The 22,076-nt window shown below is 55.0% G+C and overlaps 1 protein-coding gene across 5 annotated transcripts in view; it reads left to right on the top strand.

Moving 5' to 3' along the window:
• TMCO4 (transmembrane and coiled-coil domains 4) overlaps positions 1–22,076 on the top strand; it is an 85,858-nt gene that overhangs the window by 33,426 nt on the left and 30,356 nt on the right. For 3 of the 5 annotated variants that reach the window (XM_053208149.1, XM_027060227.2, XM_027060229.2), the window contains exons 6-11: positions 1,317–1,414; positions 1,669–1,812; positions 2,604–2,723; positions 7,024–7,188; positions 8,092–8,228; positions 11,327–11,411. In XM_053208149.1, coding sequence (XP_053064124.1) covers positions 1,317–1,414; positions 1,669–1,812; positions 2,604–2,723; positions 7,024–7,188; positions 8,092–8,228; positions 11,327–11,411 — 749 coding nt within the window. Of the gene's footprint in view, positions 1–1,316; positions 1,415–1,668; positions 1,813–2,603; positions 2,724–3,929; positions 6,066–7,023; positions 7,189–8,091; positions 8,229–11,326; positions 11,412–19,106; positions 21,782–22,076 lie in introns of those variants that run through there. The other 2 variants (XM_027060231.2, XM_053208146.1) reach the window with 2 other exon arrangements.

Here is a 22,076-nt window from a genome sequence, read left to right as displayed (position 1 = left end):
TGTCGCCACCTTGCCTTCCACTTGGGTAGATGCGCACCGTTCACGTCTCATCCCACGTCTGATAGCATGAATTTCAGCCCTGGGAAACCAGCACCTGTGGTGTGCATGGAGATGGTTTTTTTTAATGTTTATTATTTTTGACAGAGAGAGAGAGAGAGAAAAAAAAATGCAAGTGGGGGAGGGGCGGAGAGAGAGGGGGACAGAGGATCTGAAGCAGCCTCCGCACTCACAGCACAGAGCCCGAACTCTATGGGGCTCGAACTCATGAACCGTGAGATCACGTCCTGAGCTGAAGCTGGACGCTCGACCCACGGAGCCACCCAGGCGCCCCGTGCATGGAGACTTTTATCTTCCATGTTTCCGCCTCCCTGTAGTGAAGTAGCTGCAAAGGGCTGTCCTGAACACCCAGGAGGGACGTAGGACAAGAATTTATAGAGGTGAGCTGGCAGGGAACCAGAAGGCATAGCAGATCCTGAGCGCCCAGCTCGGACAATAATGATCCTGCCTCCAGGATAAGACAACCCACGTGAAATACAAAGCACAGTGGCCAGCGAGAAGGAATTCCTCAGTAAATATTAACCATTTTCCCTCTTTATCATTATCGTCTGCTATCACACCATACGTTGAGTTGCTGTCCAAACTCCACCGTCAGCTCAGAGTTCGAGCTCGTGAAGACCTCACCGACCTGCCCTTGGTCCCTCGTCCTCCTCCTTCTTGCCCCACAGCAGCGAGGGCTGCTCGCCAGACGCCAGAGCCAGGCTCAGGGACACTCACAGCTGCCATTCTCCCGTTCGCCTGACCCCGTTCACCCCACGTGCCTCCTTTCTGCTCCACTTGATAGTTTTTAAGTGTCAAGTCTGACTGATTCTAGCTATTGCCCCAAGGCCAAGGTCTCCAACTGGCAGACCTTTCCCGAGGGAGCTGGGACCAGATGGTGGGGGGCAGGGAGGGATGGGAAGATGGCGGTGACGGAGTCTGTGATTATATTTGCTACTCATTCTGGGTCCGTCTGTTCAAAGATATTTTTTTGTGTGCTGCTCTTGCTATTATTACTATTTTTTTGTCTTTTTGTTATTCAAATTGCAACCCTGTTAGGATGGATCGGTCGGGTAAGTAGCACGTCCCACTCGCTGGGATTTCCCAGCTGGGTTGTAGAAACTTTCCAGCTTTTTAAAACCATCGATGGGCCCAGGGTGACTTTGGTACCTTGCTCTGCATGGCAGCATCAATCCCAGTCTTGGGGGCTGAGTGGGGCGGGGTGGCCTCACGGGCTCCCAGGCACAGCCAGCCCTAACGACCAACCTCTTTTCCCCCAGAACGGCTGAGGCATCCCGGAAGAAGAAGGAAAACCGGAGGAAATGGAAGCGCTATCTCCTGATAGGCCTGGCAACTGTCGGAGGCGGGACGGTGATCGGTAAGGCCAGCCCAGGCTGAGCCGGCGGCACGTGGGCCAGTGCGGAGCCAGGGACGGTGCCAGGCTCGAAGCTAGAGAGGAGAGCGTAAGGAGGGCAGCTGGGAGGTGGCCCCAGCTCTCACTAGGTGCTCTGTCAGCAGAAAGCACATTCATTAGCGTTAGAAGCATCCATGGAAGGCACTGGGCAGCTGACGGGGGAAGAACCCAGTGGGCCGCATCTTCCCATCTTCACCAACCGTGGATTGTTCTTGCAGGCGTCACCGGGGGTCTGGCTGCCCCTCTTGTTGCCGCTGGCGCTGCGACTATCATCGGCAGTGCCGGGGCAGCGGCTCTGGGCTCAGTGGCTGGCATCGCTGTCCTGACCTCGCTGTTTGGTGCGGCTGGAGCCGGCCTGACAGGTAAGGCTCCAAAGGGGTGGTGGCCTAGGGGGGATTTTCAGCCAGGGGCGCCCGGCTGTTCCAAAACATGCCCAGATTCTCACCCAAGACGGCTCCCCCAGGGACGGAGGAGGATACGGCTTTTCTCACGCTGGGTCCCAACCCTGCCAGAACCCATAGCAGGCTTCCCACAGACCTGCCCCAGGAGCCTGGCGTGGATCAGAAAAGAGCTGGATGTGAGCACCTGCCCCTCTACAGATTTTCTGAGGAGGGTCTGATTGGACTTGCTGGTCTCCATCCAGGAAATTTCCAAGCAGGCCACCTCGGAAACACATGGGCTTCTTCATGTTCAGAGGCCACGAGGATACCCTGAAATTACCAGTGTCTCCTGGGTGGGTTTTCCAGATCATATGTGCCAGTAGCCCCCCAGTCACACACAGAGATTCCTGTTCCACTCCTCAGGTGGGGTCCATCCCTCCCCGTGTTGAGAATCCTCATCAGTTTGATCCGGTTTTTTGAGAGGCGTATATTACACCCATGACACGCATGGGCAGGAGAAAACACATAGAACCAACGGAGTCACAATGGGCCAGCGAGTTCCAGCCCCAGCTCTGCCACTAGAGCTGGCCAGCCTTTGGAAGCCTCTGACCCTTGGCTGTAATCGGGGACAATAATGGCACCTACCTTTAACGATTTAAAAAATGAGACATGTTTCCAGGGGCAAGGCAAACAGTTGGCACTCACTGTGAGTTTGAGAGCACAGAGAGCCACTCTCACTAATCCCATCCTCATTTTTGTATCTACGTCTTTAGGATACAAGATGAAGAAGCGTGTCGGGGCCATTGAAGAGTTCACATTTCTGCCTCTGACAGAAGGCAGGCAGCTGCATATCACCATCGCCATCACAGGGTGGCTGGCGTCTGGCAAATACCGTGAGGACCGGGGCCAAAACAAAGAAGGATGAGGGTGGGGGAGTGGAGCGGGGAGAGGTGGGTGTTGAATGACTCTGACTGCTGCTGTGGGCCAGACCCCGGCCTAGGCTCTTGCCTGTGGATGTCTCTAGAGGGTGGGGAGGGGAGCCTCATTTTGCAGAGGAGGAAACCGAGGCTCAAGGAGGTGAGATGACTTCATCCCGTGTCCATCCACCCATTCATCTATCCACCAATCTATCCACACTCCATTTTTCCACCCGCCTACCCACCCATCCATCTATCCATCTGTCAACCGTCCATCTACTTACCCACATCCATCCATCGTCCACACACCCACCCATCCATCAGCCTTTCATCCACCTACCCAACAATCCACCTTCTCAACCATCTCTACCCTTCCATCCACCCATCTACCCATCCACTGATGCATCCACACACCCATCCGTCCATCATCCATCTAGTTATCTGTCCATTCATCCACCCACCCATTTATCTAGCCACCCATCCATCGTCCATCCATCATCCATCCACCCTTCCATCCATGTATCCATCCACCTACCCATCCAGCCACTCACCTATCCACTCATTCATCTCTCCACCCACTCATCCATGTATCCACCCATCTATACATCTATCCATGCATTTATCTATTATCTACCCATCCAACTGTCTATCAGTTCATCCAGCCAACCACCCATTCATTCATCCATCCATCCATCTATCCACCCATCCACCCAACCATCCATCTACCCATCCATCCATTCACCCACCCATTCACCTATTAATTCCTCCATTGAGCAATATTTATAGAGTATCTTCATACCACCTGCCAGACACTGAGCTAGGCCCTAGGAATTCAGTGGTGAGCGGCACAGTCATGGCCTCTGCTCTCGTGGAACTTACGGTCCCGGGTGGAAGAAAGACCACTGAGCAGTAATTACAGGGAAGTTCTATGGATGGCACAATAGAGGAAACCAGGAGTGTTTCTGGGGAATGAGGGAAAGGATCCTGGAGAAAGTGACTTTGGGCTAAGGACTGGGAGTTAACTGGGTAAGAAGGAGCAGGAAGTATACACTAAGTAAAGGGGCAGCAGGTACAAAGGACCACGGGATGGCTGGAACAGGGAGCTAGAAGACAGGAGTGTGGGCAGGATCAGATCGTGCTGGAGCATGTGAGGTATGGCAAGGAGTTTGTATTTATCCTCAGAGCAAGTGGGAAAGAGCAAAGGATCGAAGCATATGGCTTCAAGTAGAAAGGACTTTTAAGTAGGTGCGAGATCAGTACATCTTGACTGCGTGACTTCAAGCAAGTTACTTACCCTCTCTTGGGCCTCAGCTGCTTCATTTGTGAAGTAGAACAAATTATCTCTGCCTTTCAAGACACAAAGTTTAAATTAAACAGAGCACATGGAAGGCACCTGGTTTCTCATTGACTTTCCGCAAACATTAGTTCCCTCTGCTGCTCTAATCTGAATCTGTGTTTTGGGGGAGAGGCCAACCAGGGTGGCATCGAGGACTAACACCATGGTCCACCCACTGCCTGGCTCTCTGTTGCAAGTGCCCAGTGTGAGGCTCCGTAAACAGTTCATCACAGAGAGAGAGGGAGCAGGGTGGGCCAGGGAATCTGGAACATTCCAGCCAGACCCATGCTGACAGCCTCCTGAGTTTCCAAATCTCTGGGCTCTGAGGCTGGAAGCCACAGTCCTTCTACGTGACGCAGAAAAAAGCGAGTGAGAAAATGCCCCATCTCTGTGTGGCGGCCTTCCCAGGTGCCAGTCTCATTGGTATGTGATCGCCAGGCCCCATCCGCACACAGCGGGCCTCTGGTGTCAGCTGAGCACTTCGCCTGTGCCTACCCTGAGTCAGACGTTTTACCCTCTCAATGGGAACTTGTATGCGTTACCTCCCGAGAGCCTGACATCCACCCTCTGAGGTGGGGGCCTTTCCTGTCCTGATCTGGCAGGAGGGCAAAACTCAGGGCGGTCACGTGAGCTCAGGGGCGTGGCTAATGCAGGATTCAAACCCGTGTCTCCTGACCCACCCTTTCGTTGGATAGGATTATATGCAGTAATGACCACCACTTTGTAGGGAACAGGAACTAACCCAGGCACTAAGCCAAGCATGTTGCCTGCCTCACTCTCTTGGTCTCTCACTGCAAGCCGGGGAGGTGGGCATCAATGTCACCCCCATTTTATAGATGAGGAAACTGACACTCGTAAGGGCTGCTCAGGGTCCACTTGGGTAGCCAGGGACTGGGGCAGGACTCACCACTCTTCTTTCCGTCTGGCCCCACACCCCGTGTTCTGGGCCGCGGGGCGATACAGTGCTTTACATGTATCGAATGCTATTCATGCAACATCTCACGGGAGCCCCACGACACTCGGAAGTCAGAAGGTATCATCCATTCTTACAGATGTGGAAGCCGAGGCCCACAAGGGTGGCCTGGCTAGCTGCGAGCCAAGCGACCAGGAAGCTACTGAGCCGGGTGCGAGCCCAGGCCGGTGACCCGGCACGGCCTACCTTCCTCCCCCTCACTCTCCCCACCGCCCCCGCCCCCGCCCCTGCTCTCCACCCTGAGCTGCTGCAGAGCCATGGCAGGGTCCCCGCAGAGCAGGGAGCAGCTCCAGGGTGGTCCTCGTGTCCGCATGGCGCCCTTAGGTAGGGATGACACCTCTGAGTCGGGCAGGTAGCGGACGTCCAGAACCCAAAGCCTCCGGGAAGCTGATGGTGCACATTCATTCATCGTCGTGTTTTCATGAGTTTTACCCTGTGCCACATCACTGGGCTTTGAGAATCTGGTCCTTGGCAAACAGGCTGTGGGAGACGTGCTTCACACAGACAGTCGCAAAAGTAAGCGTGTGACTGCAGGCCGTATGAGAACTTACGGCGGAAAGGCATTTGCTCCACCAGAGGGGCCACGCAGCCTCCCTGTGGAAGAGGTGATTGAACTACAAGCTCAAGGGCAAGTAGGAGTGAAGGGAGAAAATGGTGGTTTCGGGGGGTGTGGGGGTGGGAGGAGAGTTCTGTTTTGGAAAGGTCACTGGGGCCACAGGCAGGAAAGCATGGGGCGGGGGGACTGGTCAGGCATCCTCCTGGGCCCCTTTCCCTTCTCCCAGAATAGAGTGACAGCATGATGTGTGCATGTCCCTGTCTGTGCCCAGCCAGAGGGCTGGATGGCTCGGTTTCCTCAGCTATAAAATCAGGCTAATTTGGGGGCACCTGGCTGGCTCAGTCAGTTAAGCGTCCGACTTCAGCTCAGGTCATGATCTCACGGTCTGTGAGTTCAAGCCTCATGTCGGGCTCTGTGCTGTCAGTTCAGAGCCTGGAGCCTGTTTCAGATTCTGTCTGTGTCTCTCCATCTCTCGGCCCCTCCCCTGCTCATGCTCTGTGTCTCTCAATAATAAATAAACGTTAAAAAAAAATTTAAATCAGACTAATTGTGGCACCCTATTTCAGAGGCCGTGAGAAGGTGAAATGTGTTTCTGAAGGGCAGGGCGTAAGTGAGGCATTGATGAGGGAGGGACTGGGAAGGAGGCAGGGGCCACATCATGGAGGGCAGAGGGCTACAGTGTCATGCAGAGAGGTGACACTATCCTAGGGGCAGAAGGAGGGCACAGAGGCAGACAGTCGACATTATACTTCCTGCTTGACGTTGGTCACTGTGGTGGTGCTGTCCACATCTCCCCATTAACTCGTCCCTAAGTGAGAAAAACGAGGCCCGGAAGCATTGGCTGACCCAGCAAGATCGTGGCAGAGCCGGGCTCAGATACCTCTGCCCCAAGCTTCCAGACTGTTTCCCAGCCTGAGCTTGTTGAATGACCTGCCACTGGTTCACAGAGCCAGCTGCTCGTCCCCGTGTGCAGTGCACGTTCCTGTTGTATGTCCCCGGCAGCTGACGCCAGAATTTCTGCAGGGAGAGACAGAGTAGCACTTCACGTGCACGGAAGTTTGAAGACTTCATTCCTACCCACTTTATAGAAGGAGATAAATACTCATCTCCTACTGCACAGATAAGCGCAGTAAGGCTCAGGGTAGGAAAGTGGTTATGCCTGGGGTCACCCAGCTACTACTGAATGCAGAATTGGGACTTGAACCCCAGCCTGCTGACTCACAAGGTGGCGCTGCACTCTGTCTGCTCTGCTAACAGCTGACGCTCATCGCGGGGGGGGGGGGGGGGGAGTCTGCCTCCCCACAAGGGCAAGCGGTCCCCTGTCACCACCTGTCTGGGAAGGTGGGGTGGGCCACCCTCTGTCACAGACAGGAGAGACCCCCCCCCCCCACCTACCTGCGTTCTCTCCTAGGTACCTTCAGCGCCCCGTGGGCGGCCTTGGCCCGCAGCCGCGAGCAGTACTGCCTGGCTTGGGAGGCCAAGTACCTGATGGAGCTCGGCAATGCCCTGGAGACCATCCTCAGTGGTCTCGCGAACATGGTAGCCCAGGAGGCCCTGAAGTACACAGTGTTGTCTGGTAAGCACCCCCTGACCCGGCCACTACCGCCAGCAGCAGGCCCACAGCTCCCAACTCACACCAGTAGCATATCTTTGTGTGCCTGAGGCCCCCGGTGAGCCGGGCACCGTGCTGGGTCTTAGGAACACAGAGAGGTTAAGACTGCATTCCTGTCTATCAAGTTTATGGTCTCTGTGGGGAGGCAACCGGTAAACAGCCAATCACATTGTCACACGGCGTATCAGTTAGCTATTGCTGCATGACAAGCAACCCCAAAACTCAGTAGCTTAAAACAGCAATCATTTCTCATAATAGCTGAGAAGTCGTAAGGCTTCATTTGGCTGATCTCAGGTGGGCCTGCTCATGCGTCCGTGGGTCAGCCAAATGTCCGCCGATCTGGGCTAGCCTGGTCTGGGGCAACTAGGACAACTCAGCCCTGCTCCATTTGTCTCTCACCTCCTCCTGGGATCAGCAGGCTAGCCCACACCAGCGCTAGAAGTGCGTGAGAACCTGGACCCAACGCACAAAACCGTTTCAAGCTTCACGTCGACTAATAGCTCATTGGCCTAAGCAACTCACATGGCGAAGGCTAGAGTGGAGCGCAGGACAGGGGCAGGGGCCCGGGCCCTGCAGAATTATAACACAAAGCGGGAGGATACAGGGTCGGGTGACAAACTGAGGCCATCTTGGGCATCTCACTGATGACCGATGCTTGAACAGAAGGAATTTAGTCCATGAGTCAGAAATGCATGAGCGTCAGTTTTCTTCATTGCTCTAATAGCAGTTTGACAGCACTTGGAAAACTTAACAGGTTCCAAGTTCAAGACTCTGCACACATTCACTCGGGCATCCATTGGCCAGCCCACCACTTCCCGAGAAGGACCTCCCCCCACTGCTTTCATCACTGATATCCCACCTCCCCAGGCATCGTGGCTGCCCTGACCTGGCCAGCCTCACTCCTCACTGTCGCCAACGTCATCGACAACCCCTGGGGCGTGTGTCTCCATCGATCCGCAGAGGTTGGCAAGCACCTGGCCCACATCCTGCTCTCCCGGCAGCAGGTACCTGGGCTGTTGGGGGAGGTGCAGAGAAAAAGGGAAGTGTGGAAACTGACTTGTGCACAGATGTCAGCCCTAAAGACAAGCCCACATGGAGGTAGCCCAGTGGCTTTTTGGGGGTGGATGGCCTTCACTGCCCCTACAGTCCAAGTCACAAGAATATCCCAGGATGGACCAGTGAGAATTGTAGGTTCTGCGTTTCTCGCAGGTAGTGAGGTGAAGACTGAATAACAGGGACATTGAGGGAAGGGACAAGGGCAGGTGTTCCCTCCTGGAAGTCTAGAGCCACCATCTGAGCAGATGTCCCGTGGTCCAAATACCGTGTAAAATGATCAGGAAGATAAACAATCGGAATACTTTTAAAATTTGAATCCAGTACTTACCAGGGAAATGAAACTGCATGCCCCCCCCCCCCCCCGTAACTTCAGAATATACTTGAGTAAATGGAAACAAGTTTGGGGGAAAGTTTCAGAGATGACTGTGCGGTTAGGATTAGTTTTAGCGGCGAGAGAAAACCCCAAATAACGGTGGCTTAAGCAAGGTGGGAGTTTATTGCTCGAGGAGAAGCCTAGGAAGGCAGTCTTGCGCTAGAACACTGTGCCATGGCGAGGCAGCAAAGGGCCATCTGGCTTGTTGCTCTGCTGTAGGGGCTCTTGAACTCGTGGTACCAGATGCCAGCATCCGCCCTCCAGGTAAGCAGGAAAAAGAAAGGCCTTGTAGCCTTTCCACTGACGTCTCATTGGCCAGACCCTCGCCGTAGGACCACGCCTACTGCCGCAGAAGCAGGGGGACGCCGTCTTTATTCTGGGTGTCAGTGAACCCAGCTGAAATTCAGCTATGGGAAGGGGAGGATGGATATTGAGGGACAGCTAGCAGTTTCTGCCACAGCGGGTAAATTGCTTGAGACCCCCAGCCCCCATCTGATTTCTGTGTCTGTGCCAGAAGAAATAGGGAGGTCCTGTGGCGGTTTGGAAGTAAGGCAGAGACCAGAGTGGCCTCGGCTTAAACAAGGTAGACGTTTATCCTCTCCCGTGGAATAGCCCGGGTATCAGCATCCAGGGCAATGCGATGTGTGTTCGTTTGCTCGTGGTGCTGTAACAAATTACCCCAGGCATACTGGCTTGAAATGCAAATTTATTACCTTACAGCTCTGAGGTCAGAAATCTAAAAATGGCGGGGGGGTGGGATACCTGGGTGGCTCAGTCGGTTAAGCATCCAACTCTTGATTTCGGTTCAGGTCATGGTCTCACGGTTCGTGAGTTCAAGCCCCATGTTGGGCTCTGTGCTGACAGCACAGAACCTGCTTGGGATTCTCTCTCTCCCTCTATCTCTGCCCCTCCCCAGTCCATGCGCGTGCGCTCGCTCCCTCTCTCTCTCTCTCTCTCTCTCTCTCTCAAAGTAAATAAATAATAGGGGTGCCTGGGTGGCTCAGTCAGTTGAGCACCTGACTTCGGCTCAGGTTATGATCTCACGGTTCGTGGGTTCAAGCCCCACGTGGGGCTCACTGCTGTCAGCCTGGAGCCTACTTCGGATCCTCTGTCCCCCTCTCTGTGTGCCCCTCCCCTGCTCTCTCGCACTCTATCAAAAATAAATAAACATTAAGGAAAAACAAATGAAAATCTAACACGCGGGCCCGCGTTCCTTATGGAGGCTCCAGGGAGCATCCACTTCCCTGCCTCCCCCGGCTGCCAGAGGCCACCTGCTGTCTTTGGCTGGGAGCCCCCTTCCTCTGTCTTCAGAGCCAGCAGTGTGGCATCTTCAGATCTTTCTCTCTGTCCCTTGCTTCTGCCAGCAGGTCACCTGTCTGACTCGGACCCTCCTGCCTCCCCCTTTGTCATATAAGGTGGCATTCGCAGGGCCCACGGGTTAGGATGGGACCGTCTCCCGGGGGCTATCACTCTGCCTCACGTGGGCGGCTTTCAACGTCATGGCCACACGTCCTCAGCGTTCAGTCTCTCCTTCAGTTCGAGACGGACATTGCAGACAGTTGGGGGCAGGCAAGTGAAGGGAAAGGCGTAGACACACAGTTGCTTCCCCTCTCCTCCCTTGGCCATCCCTCGCTGCAGGGGAGTCGGAGAAACGTCGTCCCTGGTCGAGGAGCTGTGTGCCAGCAAAACTCAGGAATTTGTTCCCAGGGACCCAGGGAGAGTGGGTGTCGGGGGATGGCCAGCAGCCGTTGCCACAAAGTTCCCGCAGGACAGGGATACTATTTGATCAAGGGTTTCCTGTTGTCGTAAAGGGGGGCGGGGGTGGGGAGAGGAGGGATACACATTTTGGCACAAGAACAAGGAAAAAGAATAGACTGGCAGGACCCGACCGCACCTTTTGGAGCTCCTCTGCTCCTTCCTCCTCCTTCCATGGAGAACTTGCACCCAGACACCTCCGGGAACTTTCTTCTTCTTACGAGTTGCCTTTTCCGCGAGTTCTTTAGTCAGAAGATTCCCCTTCATGTCGAACTTACTGCCTGATTTCATGTCCCACCTTTCTATCTAGAAACAGAACAATTATCCCTCACCTGTCTCTGCCTCTTTACCCGTCATTACCCCTGGGGGTACCTTCCGTCTCCTCTTCCTGGCTCCAGAAGGGCCCCGCTATCCTGCAGTCATTTGCCACCTGATAGTTGAGTCCTGTCCCCTGGGGGAGAAGAGACAGTGGCCGGATGATGGTTGGAGATGAAAGGGAATTAACCCAGCCAGAGGCTGCCTGCAGTTCCACAGCAGGTGCACTCCTGCATGAATGAAGGCCCTGCCCGTCCTGATTAAGACACCAGAGCTTTGGGGGTGCCTGGGTGGTTCATTCGGTTGAGCGTCCAACTCTTGATGTTAGCTCAGGTCATGATCTCAGGGTCAGGGGATCAAGCCCTGCATCAGGCTCCGCGCTGAGATTCCTTCTCTCCCTCGGTCCCTCTCCCCCACACTCTCCCAAATAAGATTAGTTAATTAATTAAGACCTCAGAGCTCCAGGACAGGAATAGCACATCATGATTCATTCAGCGTGAGGCGGGCACCGAGGGGTGTGCAGGGGGCTGTCCTTGTCAGGGCTGCTGCTTTGCCGGAACTGGCTGTGCATCCCCCAGACACCTGTGTCCTGTCTCCCCACAGGGCCGGCGACCTGTCACCTTGATTGGCTTCAGCCTGGGAGCCAGAGTCATCTACTTCTGTCTGCAAGAGATGGCTCAGGAGAAGGGTGAGTCTGGCTTGTCACGGATGAAAACCCTTCCCCAGCTCATCCCCCAGGCAGGAGGTTCTGGGCCAGGGGTCACAAGCCTTGTGAATGTGTTCCCAGTTCTTGGTGATAGTCGTTAAAAGTTAAAAATAGTTTGACAATAGACAAAAGGGCGAAGTCGTTTGGAAAATGGTTTGTGTTTTCTCTGTACGCAAATTCGAGTGGATGTGAGACGGTCCTACGATAATGGCATTGCCCTGGCGTTCTCATGTGCGTTCTTGAGTGGGAGCGAAGGGAGCCGGACGAGAAGTCTGAAATCGAGGCATCGGCAGGGCCACATTCCCTCGGAGGTTCTAGGGGATGATCCTTCTTTGTCGCTTCCGGCCTCTGGTGTGGCTGGCAGCCCTTGGCCCTTCCTGGCTTGTAGATGCGTCCCTGCCTTCTCTGCCTGAATCCTTACATCTTCTCCTTCCTATCTTCTCTTCCCTTCTCTTCCCTTCTCTTCTCTTCTCTTCTCTTCTCTTCTCTTCTCTTCTCTTCTCTTCTCTTCTCTTCTCAGGACAGTCTCATTGGATTTAGGGCCCACCCCCCCCCCCCAAAGCCAGCATGATCTCATCTCAGGATCCTGAACTTAATTACGTTTGCATAATTCGATTACATCTGAAGACGCCTTTTCCAAAGACGTTGTCATTCACGGGTGCCAGGTGGATGTATCTTTGGGAGCTAGCCTCCACAGACACCTTTGGGTGTGTGTCGTGCCGTCCAGGGACATACTTGGAGTGCTGAGGCAGTGGAAAGCTTAAGTGCCATTGCTCCGGGCCTTGGGTGGGTGAGGTCTCCAGGACAGAGTGCTGGTTTGGGACAGCCCGTAGGGGATGGCTGGGGGAGTCGGGTGCAGAGCCCGGGGCGCTTGGAGTGGTCCAGGGTCTGCGGGGCCCAGACTTAACGTCTCCTGGGGGAACACAGCAGCAGTAGGACCCTGGAGCAGGAGGAGGCACTGAGACGGTGACTCCTCGGCCTGGGAGCAGAGGGTGGCTGGCAGGGAGGGCCAGAGTTCCGCCCAGCGGTCTCACTGGGGGCTTCCTCGAATGCCTCTCTGGGCGTCAGCTCCCCGACTTCGAACGTGGAGTTCTCCTGCTCAGCCGCGTGCTTGTTCTGAGGTGCCCCGCTTATCGTACAGTATTTCTGCAAATGGCAAAACCCACGGTTGACCAGATTCAGCTCAAGGTATGTCGCTTTGCAGCTTCTGATCTTCAGAGCTGCTGCCGGCCTGAGGCCAGCCCCGAAGGAGGCCCCTGGCCGCTCCCCGGCTGGCCTGTGTGTGTGTGTGTGTGTGTGTGTGTGTGTGTGTGTGTGTGAACGGATTGCTGGCCGGTTGCCAGCAAGCAGGGAGGGGCGGGAATGCCCGCCGCTGGCCGGACCTGAGGGAGCCGGACGTGTCTGGCTGACCCGGGTTATTTGAAGTGCTGGCAGCCCCGGAGGGCCTGGGAGAGACCCTGGAGCTGAGGGGCATGACTCATTCCTGCTTCTTCTCTTTTGCTAAAATGGTCCCCCACCTTGGACTGAGGACCAGAGCTATTTTCCCGGTTACACGGGCAAGGTGGATGTGCCGTCCTTGGCATTTACCGTGGAAGGGCCAAGCCGCCTGCAGATGAGCCTCGTGTCTTCTCTGTCATTTTGGAGGACCCCCCCACCCCCACTCCCCTGTAGCTTTCAGCAGCCCCCGCCCCCCCATCACCCGGTGTTGTCTGCATCACTAAGCAATGAGGAGGTAGCTCTGTCGTATTTCCAGGAGCTTTGGGTAACCTGGGGCCACCATGCAGAAGGGCCTGGGGAGCCAGCTCGGAGCTGCGTTCACCAGGAAAATCCAGGCTGGGGTCAGAGTTCAGGCAAAAACCACGGAGGAAGCAGGGCTGAATCTGGGGCTCCGGTGAAAGTGAGTTTCCACTTACACCGTGGAGAACATTGTACTTTTCCTTTCTGTATAAATTCTTCCCCTACCCAGGCATCACCAGAGCAGATTGAGTCAAAAAGACATCCCTTACCTGCCTTTCCTGCTCTACCTGGTACAAATAATCCACCTGGGGGGCTCCTGGGGGGCTCCTTGGGGGCTCAAACATCTGACTCTTGATCACAGCTCAGGTCATGATCTTACGGGTGTGGATTGAGTCCCCCATCGGGCTCTGCACTGAGCATGGAGCCTGCTTAAGATTCTCTCCCCTGGGGCGTCCGGGTGGCTCAGTCGGTTGAGCGTCCGACTTCGGCTCAGGCCATGATCTCCCGGTCCGTGAGTTCGAGCCCCGCGTCAGCCTCTGTGCTGACAGCTCAGAGCCTGGCTCCCGCTTCCAATTCTGTGTCTCCCCCTCTCTCTGCCCCTCCACCACTCGTGCTCTGTCTCTCTCAAAAACTAAATAAACATAAAAATAATTTAAAAAAAAATTTTTTTAAAGATTCTCTCTCCCTCTCTCTCTGCTCCTCTCCCCCACTTTCTCTCTCTCTCAAAATAAATAAATAAGCATTTAAAAATATAATAATCTACCTGGGACCTTCTGGCCTGCTAGGAAGAACCCCCCTGGAGACCTTCTATGTCTCCCCGTCCTCAGCTCTTCACCTCTTGCAGTAAAGGGCTTCGTTGGCATACAGCAACACCGTCGACTCCTGCATAATGCCATATTCTGTATTCCTGCAGCGTTGTGCAAATGACAGAATCTCTCACGAAAATTGGGGGGATGGCATTTCTCATGCAGGACACAGGACCTTCGTTACAAACGTGTGGGTCATAGAGAGGCGGGATGGGCGTAGCAGTCAGCTTTTGCTGTAGCGATGCTGCATAACAAGCCACCCCCTAAACTCCGAGGGCAATAACACCAAATGTTTTCCTGCTCAGGATCTGTGAGTTGGCTGTGGTTCGGCTGCTCTAGAACAGGCTCTGTTTCTGGCTGCGGGTTGGACAGGCTTGGCCCCAGGCTGCGGGCTGAGCCCACATCCGCTCCATGTGCATTTGTCCCGTTGAGGCTGAAGGGGAGCAGCCACCCAGGGCGTGTTCCTCCTTACGGTAGATCTCTAGAGCTCCGGATCCAAGGCCAGCCACATGTGCACATTTAGGATCTCTTTTCGTGCCGTGTTTGCTAACATTCTGTGTCTGTTGTTTATTGCTGCAAACAACCTCTCTAAATGTAGTGGCTTAACACAGCAATAACTGGATAATTCTCACACTTCTGTGGGTTGACCAGGAAGTTCCTCTCCTCTTTGCACCTGGGCTCACTCGTGCAGCTGCAGGCCCAGCTGGAAGGCTTGGAAAGTCCAGGCCGACCTCCCCCACTGACTGGCCGCGGGTGCTGGCGGTCACCCGGCATGCCTCAGTCCCTCCTGGCGGACTGCGCATCCTCCCGTAGGCTCACCTGACGTCCTTACGTGGTGTTCTCCGGGCTGTGTCTCGAGGGGCAAGGGTGAAAGCTTCTCCATCGGTAATAAGAGCACTCGTAGTGACTGCCGCGTAGTGCGCTCCCCTGACACGCTCCGTGTTTCTGTCTGCCGGCCGCGGTTTTGACGCTCTTCCCGTCTCTTATCTCACGTGATCCTCCATAGCAGCCCCGTCAGGTCGATGCTGTTACGGTACCCATTTGGCAGATGAACAAACTGAAATACGGACCTCAGGTAACGTGCCCGAACCACACAGCCAGCTCATGGCAGAGCAGGCGGTCCAGCCACGGGTTGCGTGACCTCGACCCCAAAGCCAGACCACCTCTCCAGGCCACCATTCCGTTCTTAGCCGAGCATCTTTCCCAGCACTGGCGTCACCGTTAACAACGGCCTGTCGACTCCTCTGTCCTGCCGGTCCGATAGTCACTGTGAGCTAGGAGCGCGTAGCACAACTCCCTGGGCAATTCTTTCCCCAAAGTATACGTGCCGGGGCCCTACGCGGCGGGGGTCAGTCACCCCCTGTGGTGGAAGCCGGTCCCCTGGCCAGGAACGGTAGTGCAGGTGGGGGCAGGGCAGGCCGCTTCCTCGTCTTCCTCGTCACTGCGTCCCGAGCCTGTGACCAGCCTACGTCTGGCACGTAAAGGGACACGTGACAAGTGGACCAAGCGAAGGAATGAGCCCCACCATGGGTCAGGGGCGGGGGTCTGCATGCCGGCCTCCCCCGCCTTGCGGGGATGAACCGTGTCGCGCTCAACTCTGCACTGCCAGGGCCGACTGTGGACGCTCACAGATTCCTGCAGGAAAAAGGGAGGCCTTTTTATGCTGGCAGCAAAGAGTCGTCCACGTTCTCTTTAGAAAACCTCTGCATTTTAAAAGAAGAAGCGAGGGCCGCCTGGGTGGCTCAGTCGGTTGAGCGTCCCACTTCAGCTCAGGTCGTGATCTCGCGGTCCGTGGGTTCGAGCCCCGCGTCGGGCTCTGGGCTGACGGCTCGGGGCCTGGAGCCTGCTTCCAATTCTGTGCCTCCCTCTCTCTCTGCCCCTCCCCCACAGGCACTCTGTCTCTCTCTGCCTCTCAAAAATAAAACTAATAAAATAATAATAATAAAAAAAAAAGCGGGAGCCACTAGGATGGGAAGCCCTCTGAGTAACGAGAGTTCGGGAGGAATCGGAACAGAAACCCGTCGGTCCAAAGTGCACCTGGTCTGATCTCACCTCTGCTCAGAAGGGAGAACTCACGGCCAGAAGACTCTGAACAAGCCTTCACTCTTTTTTCTTTCTTTCTTTCTTTCTTTCTTTTTTTTTTTTTTTTTTGAGAGAGACAGAGACAGCGTGAGTGGGGGAGAGGCAGAGAGAGAAACAGAGAATCCCAAGCAGGCTCCGTGCCGTCAGCACAGAACCCGACACAGGGCTTGAACTCACGAACCGTGAGATCACGACCTGAGCTGAAACCAAGAGTCAGATGCTTAACTGACTGAGCCACCCAGGTGCCCCATGAACAAGTCTTCATTCTTGGTAGTTCTGATAGTTTCCCCCTCAGGTTGCTAACGTCCTGTCCCATCCTGTGTCTGGACGGGAGGTGAGAGAGATCTGGGAACCCTCTGCCTTGACCCCGGTCCCGAACACTCCGGCAGGTCCGTCCCTTGGTTAGTCTTGGCTGATTCCCAACCTAAGCCCGGCTGGCTCCTGTGCCAGGGGTGTGCAGGCCACACTCAGTTTAACCCACTGCACCCCCTTGGCCTTCTCGGTGACTCCACATAGAGGGGCGCTTGCCAAAGCTAGGCCTCTGAGCCATTTACACCACCCCACCCCCACCCCACCCATTTCCCTTTCTCTTTCTGGAGGGTGAGGGAACTCCTGATGGCTCCCACAAATGGGAAGTTGAACACAAAACATACCAACCTGCAAAAGGGAGCTGAAAGGTCCTGAATCCCGAGAGCGTGACGCCCCCCCGCCAGCAGCCCCTGGAGGGGAGGGGGCGGTCAGGGGGCCCAGGGCTGGGACTCCAGCAGTGCCTTGCAGGCCACAGTTCTTTAACCCACACCAGAAAGTAAAACACACGAAAACACGGACACACACGTGCCCACAAAAGTACGCTCGCACACGTGCATGGTTATGCGTCTGCCCTCCACTCAGGCCCTCAAATTCCTCCTGCACCTGCTCACTTAGCAGCATCCCAGCAAGCCTCTGGCCTTCCAGGGCTCCACAACCCGCCATCCGGTCCCCGCCGGTTCCCGCAGGCCTGGCACAGCAGGAGCTGGGTGGGTGGTCATGAGATGGGGGGCGGGGGGGGTGCAGCTGAGAAGCTGCACAGGCTTAGGGGCTGCACGCATACGCGCTCCACAGTCAGGGTGTCTGGTTGGAACCCCAGACCCACCACACTGCAAGCCACCTAGCAACCTCTCTCAGCTGCCCTGGCTCGTGCGAAACACGGCAGAAAAGGACAGTCGCTCATCGAGGTGCTTGCGGGGATTAAGTGCGAGAGTATGCCTAAAGGCCAGCATGTATGCACCCCGTGACACTCACTGAGCATTTCTGTTATGCGAGAGACTGTCTTAAGCTTTATGAAAGGGAGCCGGCACTTTGTATCAGGGCACCCCACGCACGTGGTGCCTGGAAAATGGACCCGGTGGAGAAACCATGACCTCGCCCCTGCACCGGCTTCCTCCACGGCCCCTTCCAAATCTGACCTTGTGTTACTGACAGGAAGGTTTGGGGGGGGGGGGGGGGGCGGCATCTTCGAGTCCGCAGCTGGCTGTGATTGTGAATGAGTTAGTCACCCTTTTCCTGGAGCTGAGGCCTCACATCTAGTTCATTCCAGCTCAGCTGTCTGGTTTCACGCAGCCCTGCTTAACACCCAGTTAATCTGTGCACGAAGGAGACCCTCTCCTAATTGCAGGAAAGCTGTCATTATCTGAGTTAGGGGATGTAAAAAAGGAACTGCTGTAACGCGTCCGAATCCACTAATTGTTTTCTGCAGTCCCTTGGTGCCCAGTAATGAAATGTAGCAATAAATCCCTGAGTCACTTCCGCCAGCCTCCCCCTCCCCACTGCCTCCTAGCTGCCACTCATTCTCCCTTCCCTCGCCCCCAAGAAAAGCTGCTTGTAGAATTAACCATTTTCACAGCGTTATCTCCTCTCTTGGGTGATGTTGCAAACAGCAGGAGGTTACTGCTTGGGGGACATGCCAGTGCTCACAAGGTGCCCCTCCCAGCCACACCTGCCCTTGCCTTAGGCTCAGCATCCTTTCAAAGAAGCGCCTAGGCTACAAGCCCATCAAGGGCAGGGACTGCGTCTGACTAACCTCTGTGCTGCCTGCACCTGGGATGAAGCCCACAGAGAGTGCATGCTGTTTAAGCAAATTGAACTTCAAGTGTAGAGTTATAAGCCTTTACACTGTATCAGTCAGGATAGGTTAGGTTATGCCACAGTGACAAACATTCCCCAAATCTTAGAGGCGAAACATAACAAAGGTTCCCTTCTCATCCCTGCTCTCTATCCACTGTGGGCAGGCAGGGGCTCCGATCCTCGTCGTCGCTCAGAGACCCAGGCCGATGTTGTCATTCCTGTATATTCTCGATGGGGGCCTCGTGGTTCCATAAAAGGAACCCTAAGTATCTTGCCCTAGAACCAAGGTCTTGAAACCTTTCTCTGACTCCAGAACTTTTATTTACATTAGTGTCTAGGGCCCCTTCTGGTTGGATATATTCACTCAAAGCAGTAGCTCACCTCAGACCTGCTAAACAGAACTACTCTAAATTCAGTTTGCTCCAAAAACAAAAATAAAGAAAAAAAGAAAAGAAAAGAAATTTGCTCCACCTGTCCACGCACATTAAGCACCTGCTGTGTGCCAGGCACTGTGCTGGGCTTTGGGGGAGGTGGCAGTGAGGAAGCCAGTACAGCCCCTCCCCGCCCACGGAGCAAAGAGCCCAGTCTGTTGAAAGAACCTGCCATCTGAGACAGGAAGTGGGGCCTTGCAGAATGGCCACGGAGGTTGCCGATGAAGTGTGTCAGTCACCTGAAAGGCACCTGGCACAGAGTAGCCTGGTGGGAGCTGACATCCTTAACCTGAGTGTCCCACCCTCATGGGGAGACCACCATCTCCTGTAAGGAGTTGGCTTAGAACATGGAAGGAAACACAGCCCCCCGGGACACAGTCGGATGCTTAGCGAGACTTCCAGGGCTGCTCTGCTCCTCCCGGGGCTCCAGGCAGGTGGCTCGGAGTTCGCAGTGGTGCGTGGGGGCTGGACCATGCTCTGCCCATGCAGCTTTCTCCATCTGTCATTCGGATTCTCAGAGCAGCCTGGCGGCGTATTCAGCGGGAAGGACTGACTCCCCCCCTTGGGAATCCCTTGTCTTCTGGATGAGCGTTTTGAACGCGTCGTGTGGCCAAGGAAGCTCGTCGTCTTCAGACAGAAATAGACAGACCCAGATTGTGCCGGGGTGTGCTGATGGCTGCTCCCTGTTTGACTCACTCCAGTCATCATCTTCTCTTCATCCTCGCCTCGCTAGCTAACAGACATCGGCACTTACTCTGTGCCCACCACAGCTACATATTGTACGTACTGTATTTAATCCTCAGCGATAATCCTGTGAGGTTCTAATTAACCCCGTTGTACAGATGAGGAGACCAAGCCTTACAGAGGTGAAGCGACTGGGCCACGGTGACAGGGCTGCTAATGGTGCCACTGGAACTTGCATCCACAGTGGCCGACCCGTGCTCATATTCGTGATTTTGGTCGCTAACCCTGACAGCAACCTGAGATCAGGATGATTCTCTCCATTTTGCGGGAAGGCTCAGTGTGAGGCAAAGCCACGTTTCCAGGTGCATCCAGCAGGGTTTTTTGGTTGCAAGGCCTTGGATTCCCATGAGCTGCCCTTCCCTCAGAGCTCCCCCGTGCCCGGGAAAGACAACTGCAAGTTCAGGGCGGCTCCTGTCTGTTTGGGTCAGAGCATCCTGTGCTTTACAGCCATTCTTGCTGCCCAGAAGGCTCTCTGCCTTCCCCCCAGCCCCAGGCGTGGCGCCAGCTCAGACACCTCCTTCAAGATGTGGCTCAGAGATCCCCTCCCCCGTACTCCTCGTGGAGGGAGAAGTCTCTGACTCGGAGGCAGTGAGGAAGGAAAAGGTGTTTCTTGCAAAAAGGTGTAAACTAGCCAGACTTCAGAAGGCCAGGCTTGTCAAATTACACACACACACACACACACACACACACACACTCACACTCCTGAGTCCCAGGGTTACCCCGTGTTTATCACACGGTGGGGAAACTGCCATGTTCTCATGAGATTATGGAAGCCACACGGGGTGTCAGGGTCTTCCGCCATCCGTGTTCCAGATGCTGCGAACAGAGCTATTCTCATGGAGTCAGCAGCTTGCGGGAGGCGCTCGTTCATTTGGGAAACTAGACGTGACAAGGGGGCCCTCCTGTTTCTGCTTTCTCTCAGAGGATAAAGCGGGCGTTTGCTTGTCTTTGGGGTTTGGGCCACAACAGGGTGGGACGTCCGTGCTTCGGCCTAATGGCACAGTTTTATTAACTGATCTCACAGCTTCCTCACGAGGCAGTATTCCTCGTCCCATTTTACAGAATTGCGGAGAAGGAGGCTGAGACCCAGAGAGCCGAAGGGATTTGCCCAGAGGCAGAGCCGGGAGGCGGCAGAGCTCAGATTCATGCCCAGCACCCAAGTCCTAAGTGTGAGCCATTCTCTTTGGGGGGCCGCCTCTCTGCTGCCTCTTCCCGCCCCCTTTCCCCAGCCGGCTGTCCCTGCACACACTACACTGTGCTGTGCAGCTGCTTACTGGTCTTTCTCCCGGACTAGAGGGCGGTCAGCCTCAGGGAGGACCTGTCTTTCAGGTTCACCTCTGACCCAGGACTTGGCACATAGGAGGTGTTAGTAGCCAATTCGTTGATGAGGCACACGACGGTAGCCGGGAAGTTTGCTGTGAGTGCTGCCTACAGAACGCGACGACAGCCCCCAAGACCTGAGCCAGCCCCCGCACCGCTCCGCTTCCAGCCGGCATGTGCCCAGCAGGCACGATCGGCCAGCACCGCCACACCCCCATGCACCCATCCTGCCCACTCAAAACTGAGACGATGGGCACCTGCCAACAAGTATTTGTGCCTTTGGGCAGGAAATGAACGTAGCCAGAATTCCCAGAGACGAACCGTCCACTTCCGGCGGTCCATCTGCCAGCCCACGGGATGGATGTGCTTTGGGAGTGGCTGACCGTCCAGACCAAGGGTATTTCTGGCCCCAGCAGGTGGCAGGGGGACTATAGCGGTGCCTGTTGCCAAGAAGAACCACCATTCAAGCACTCACTGAGAGCCTCTGGGCCCCAGATCATGATAGACTGTTCATTTTTCTCTGCATTTGCATCAAAAGCTTTCAAAAATTAAGTAGTTGGAGAGCGAGCTCAATTCAGACTGACTCATGGTAGCAGGCTGAGCCAGGAAATGGCCTCATGAACCAAGAAAATCAGTTCTGTTTCAGTTTATTTATGCATTTATTCTCCTCTTCGTTCCAAAAGGATTTGAGGGGAATTAATTAGAGGCATTCCATATTATCTCTGCCCCGTGGCTCCGGGCAGGTAGTCAGCGAGACATCTGAGATGAGCCAGCCCACCTGTCGGCGTATTCAGTCTGTACACGGAAGCCTGCCGGGCGTGCTGCGCTCTGGGTTGTGGGGTGCGTGCATCCACTCGGCCTGGCTCCCCCATCCACGCTCCATCTGTAAGCTGGCTCCATTCATTCACCTTCCCTGTATCTCCAAGACGCAAGGGATCGTGGCAGCCAAGGCGGATGACAGAAAGAAGGAGCACTGGACCTGGAGTCTGGAAGCCAGAGTTCAAATCCAGGCTCTGCTTGTTACTCTCTGGGTGCCCTGAGGCTAGTCACCCACCTCGGAGCAGGGTACCAAGGCCTCTCGGGCTGGTCCTGGGATTTAATAACTACTATTTATTTATTTATTTATTTATTTATTTATTTATTTATCTTTAGTCTTTTTTTTAATGCGTGAGAGAGAGCGTGAGTGGGGGAGGGGCAGAGAGGGGGGGTGACATAGAATCGGAAGCAGGCCCCAAGCTCTGAGCTGTCAGCACAGAGCCTGACGCGGGGCTCGAACTCACGAGCCGTGACACCCTGACCTGAGCCGAAGTCAGAAGCTTAACTGACTGAGCCACCCAGGCATCCCTAATGGCTCCTATTTATTGAACACTTACGATGCTAAAAGCACTTGGCATGTTCTCTCTCCTTTCACGTATGAGTGGCAC

Source organism: Acinonyx jubatus, chromosome C1 (genome assembly GCF_027475565.1).
Source record: "Acinonyx jubatus isolate Ajub_Pintada_27869175 chromosome C1, VMU_Ajub_asm_v1.0, whole genome shotgun sequence".
NCBI lineage: Eukaryota > Metazoa > Chordata > Mammalia > Carnivora > Felidae > Acinonyx > Acinonyx jubatus.
The sequence above is the reverse complement of the archived record's forward strand: the minus strand, read 5'-3'. Positions and strand labels throughout refer to the sequence as shown.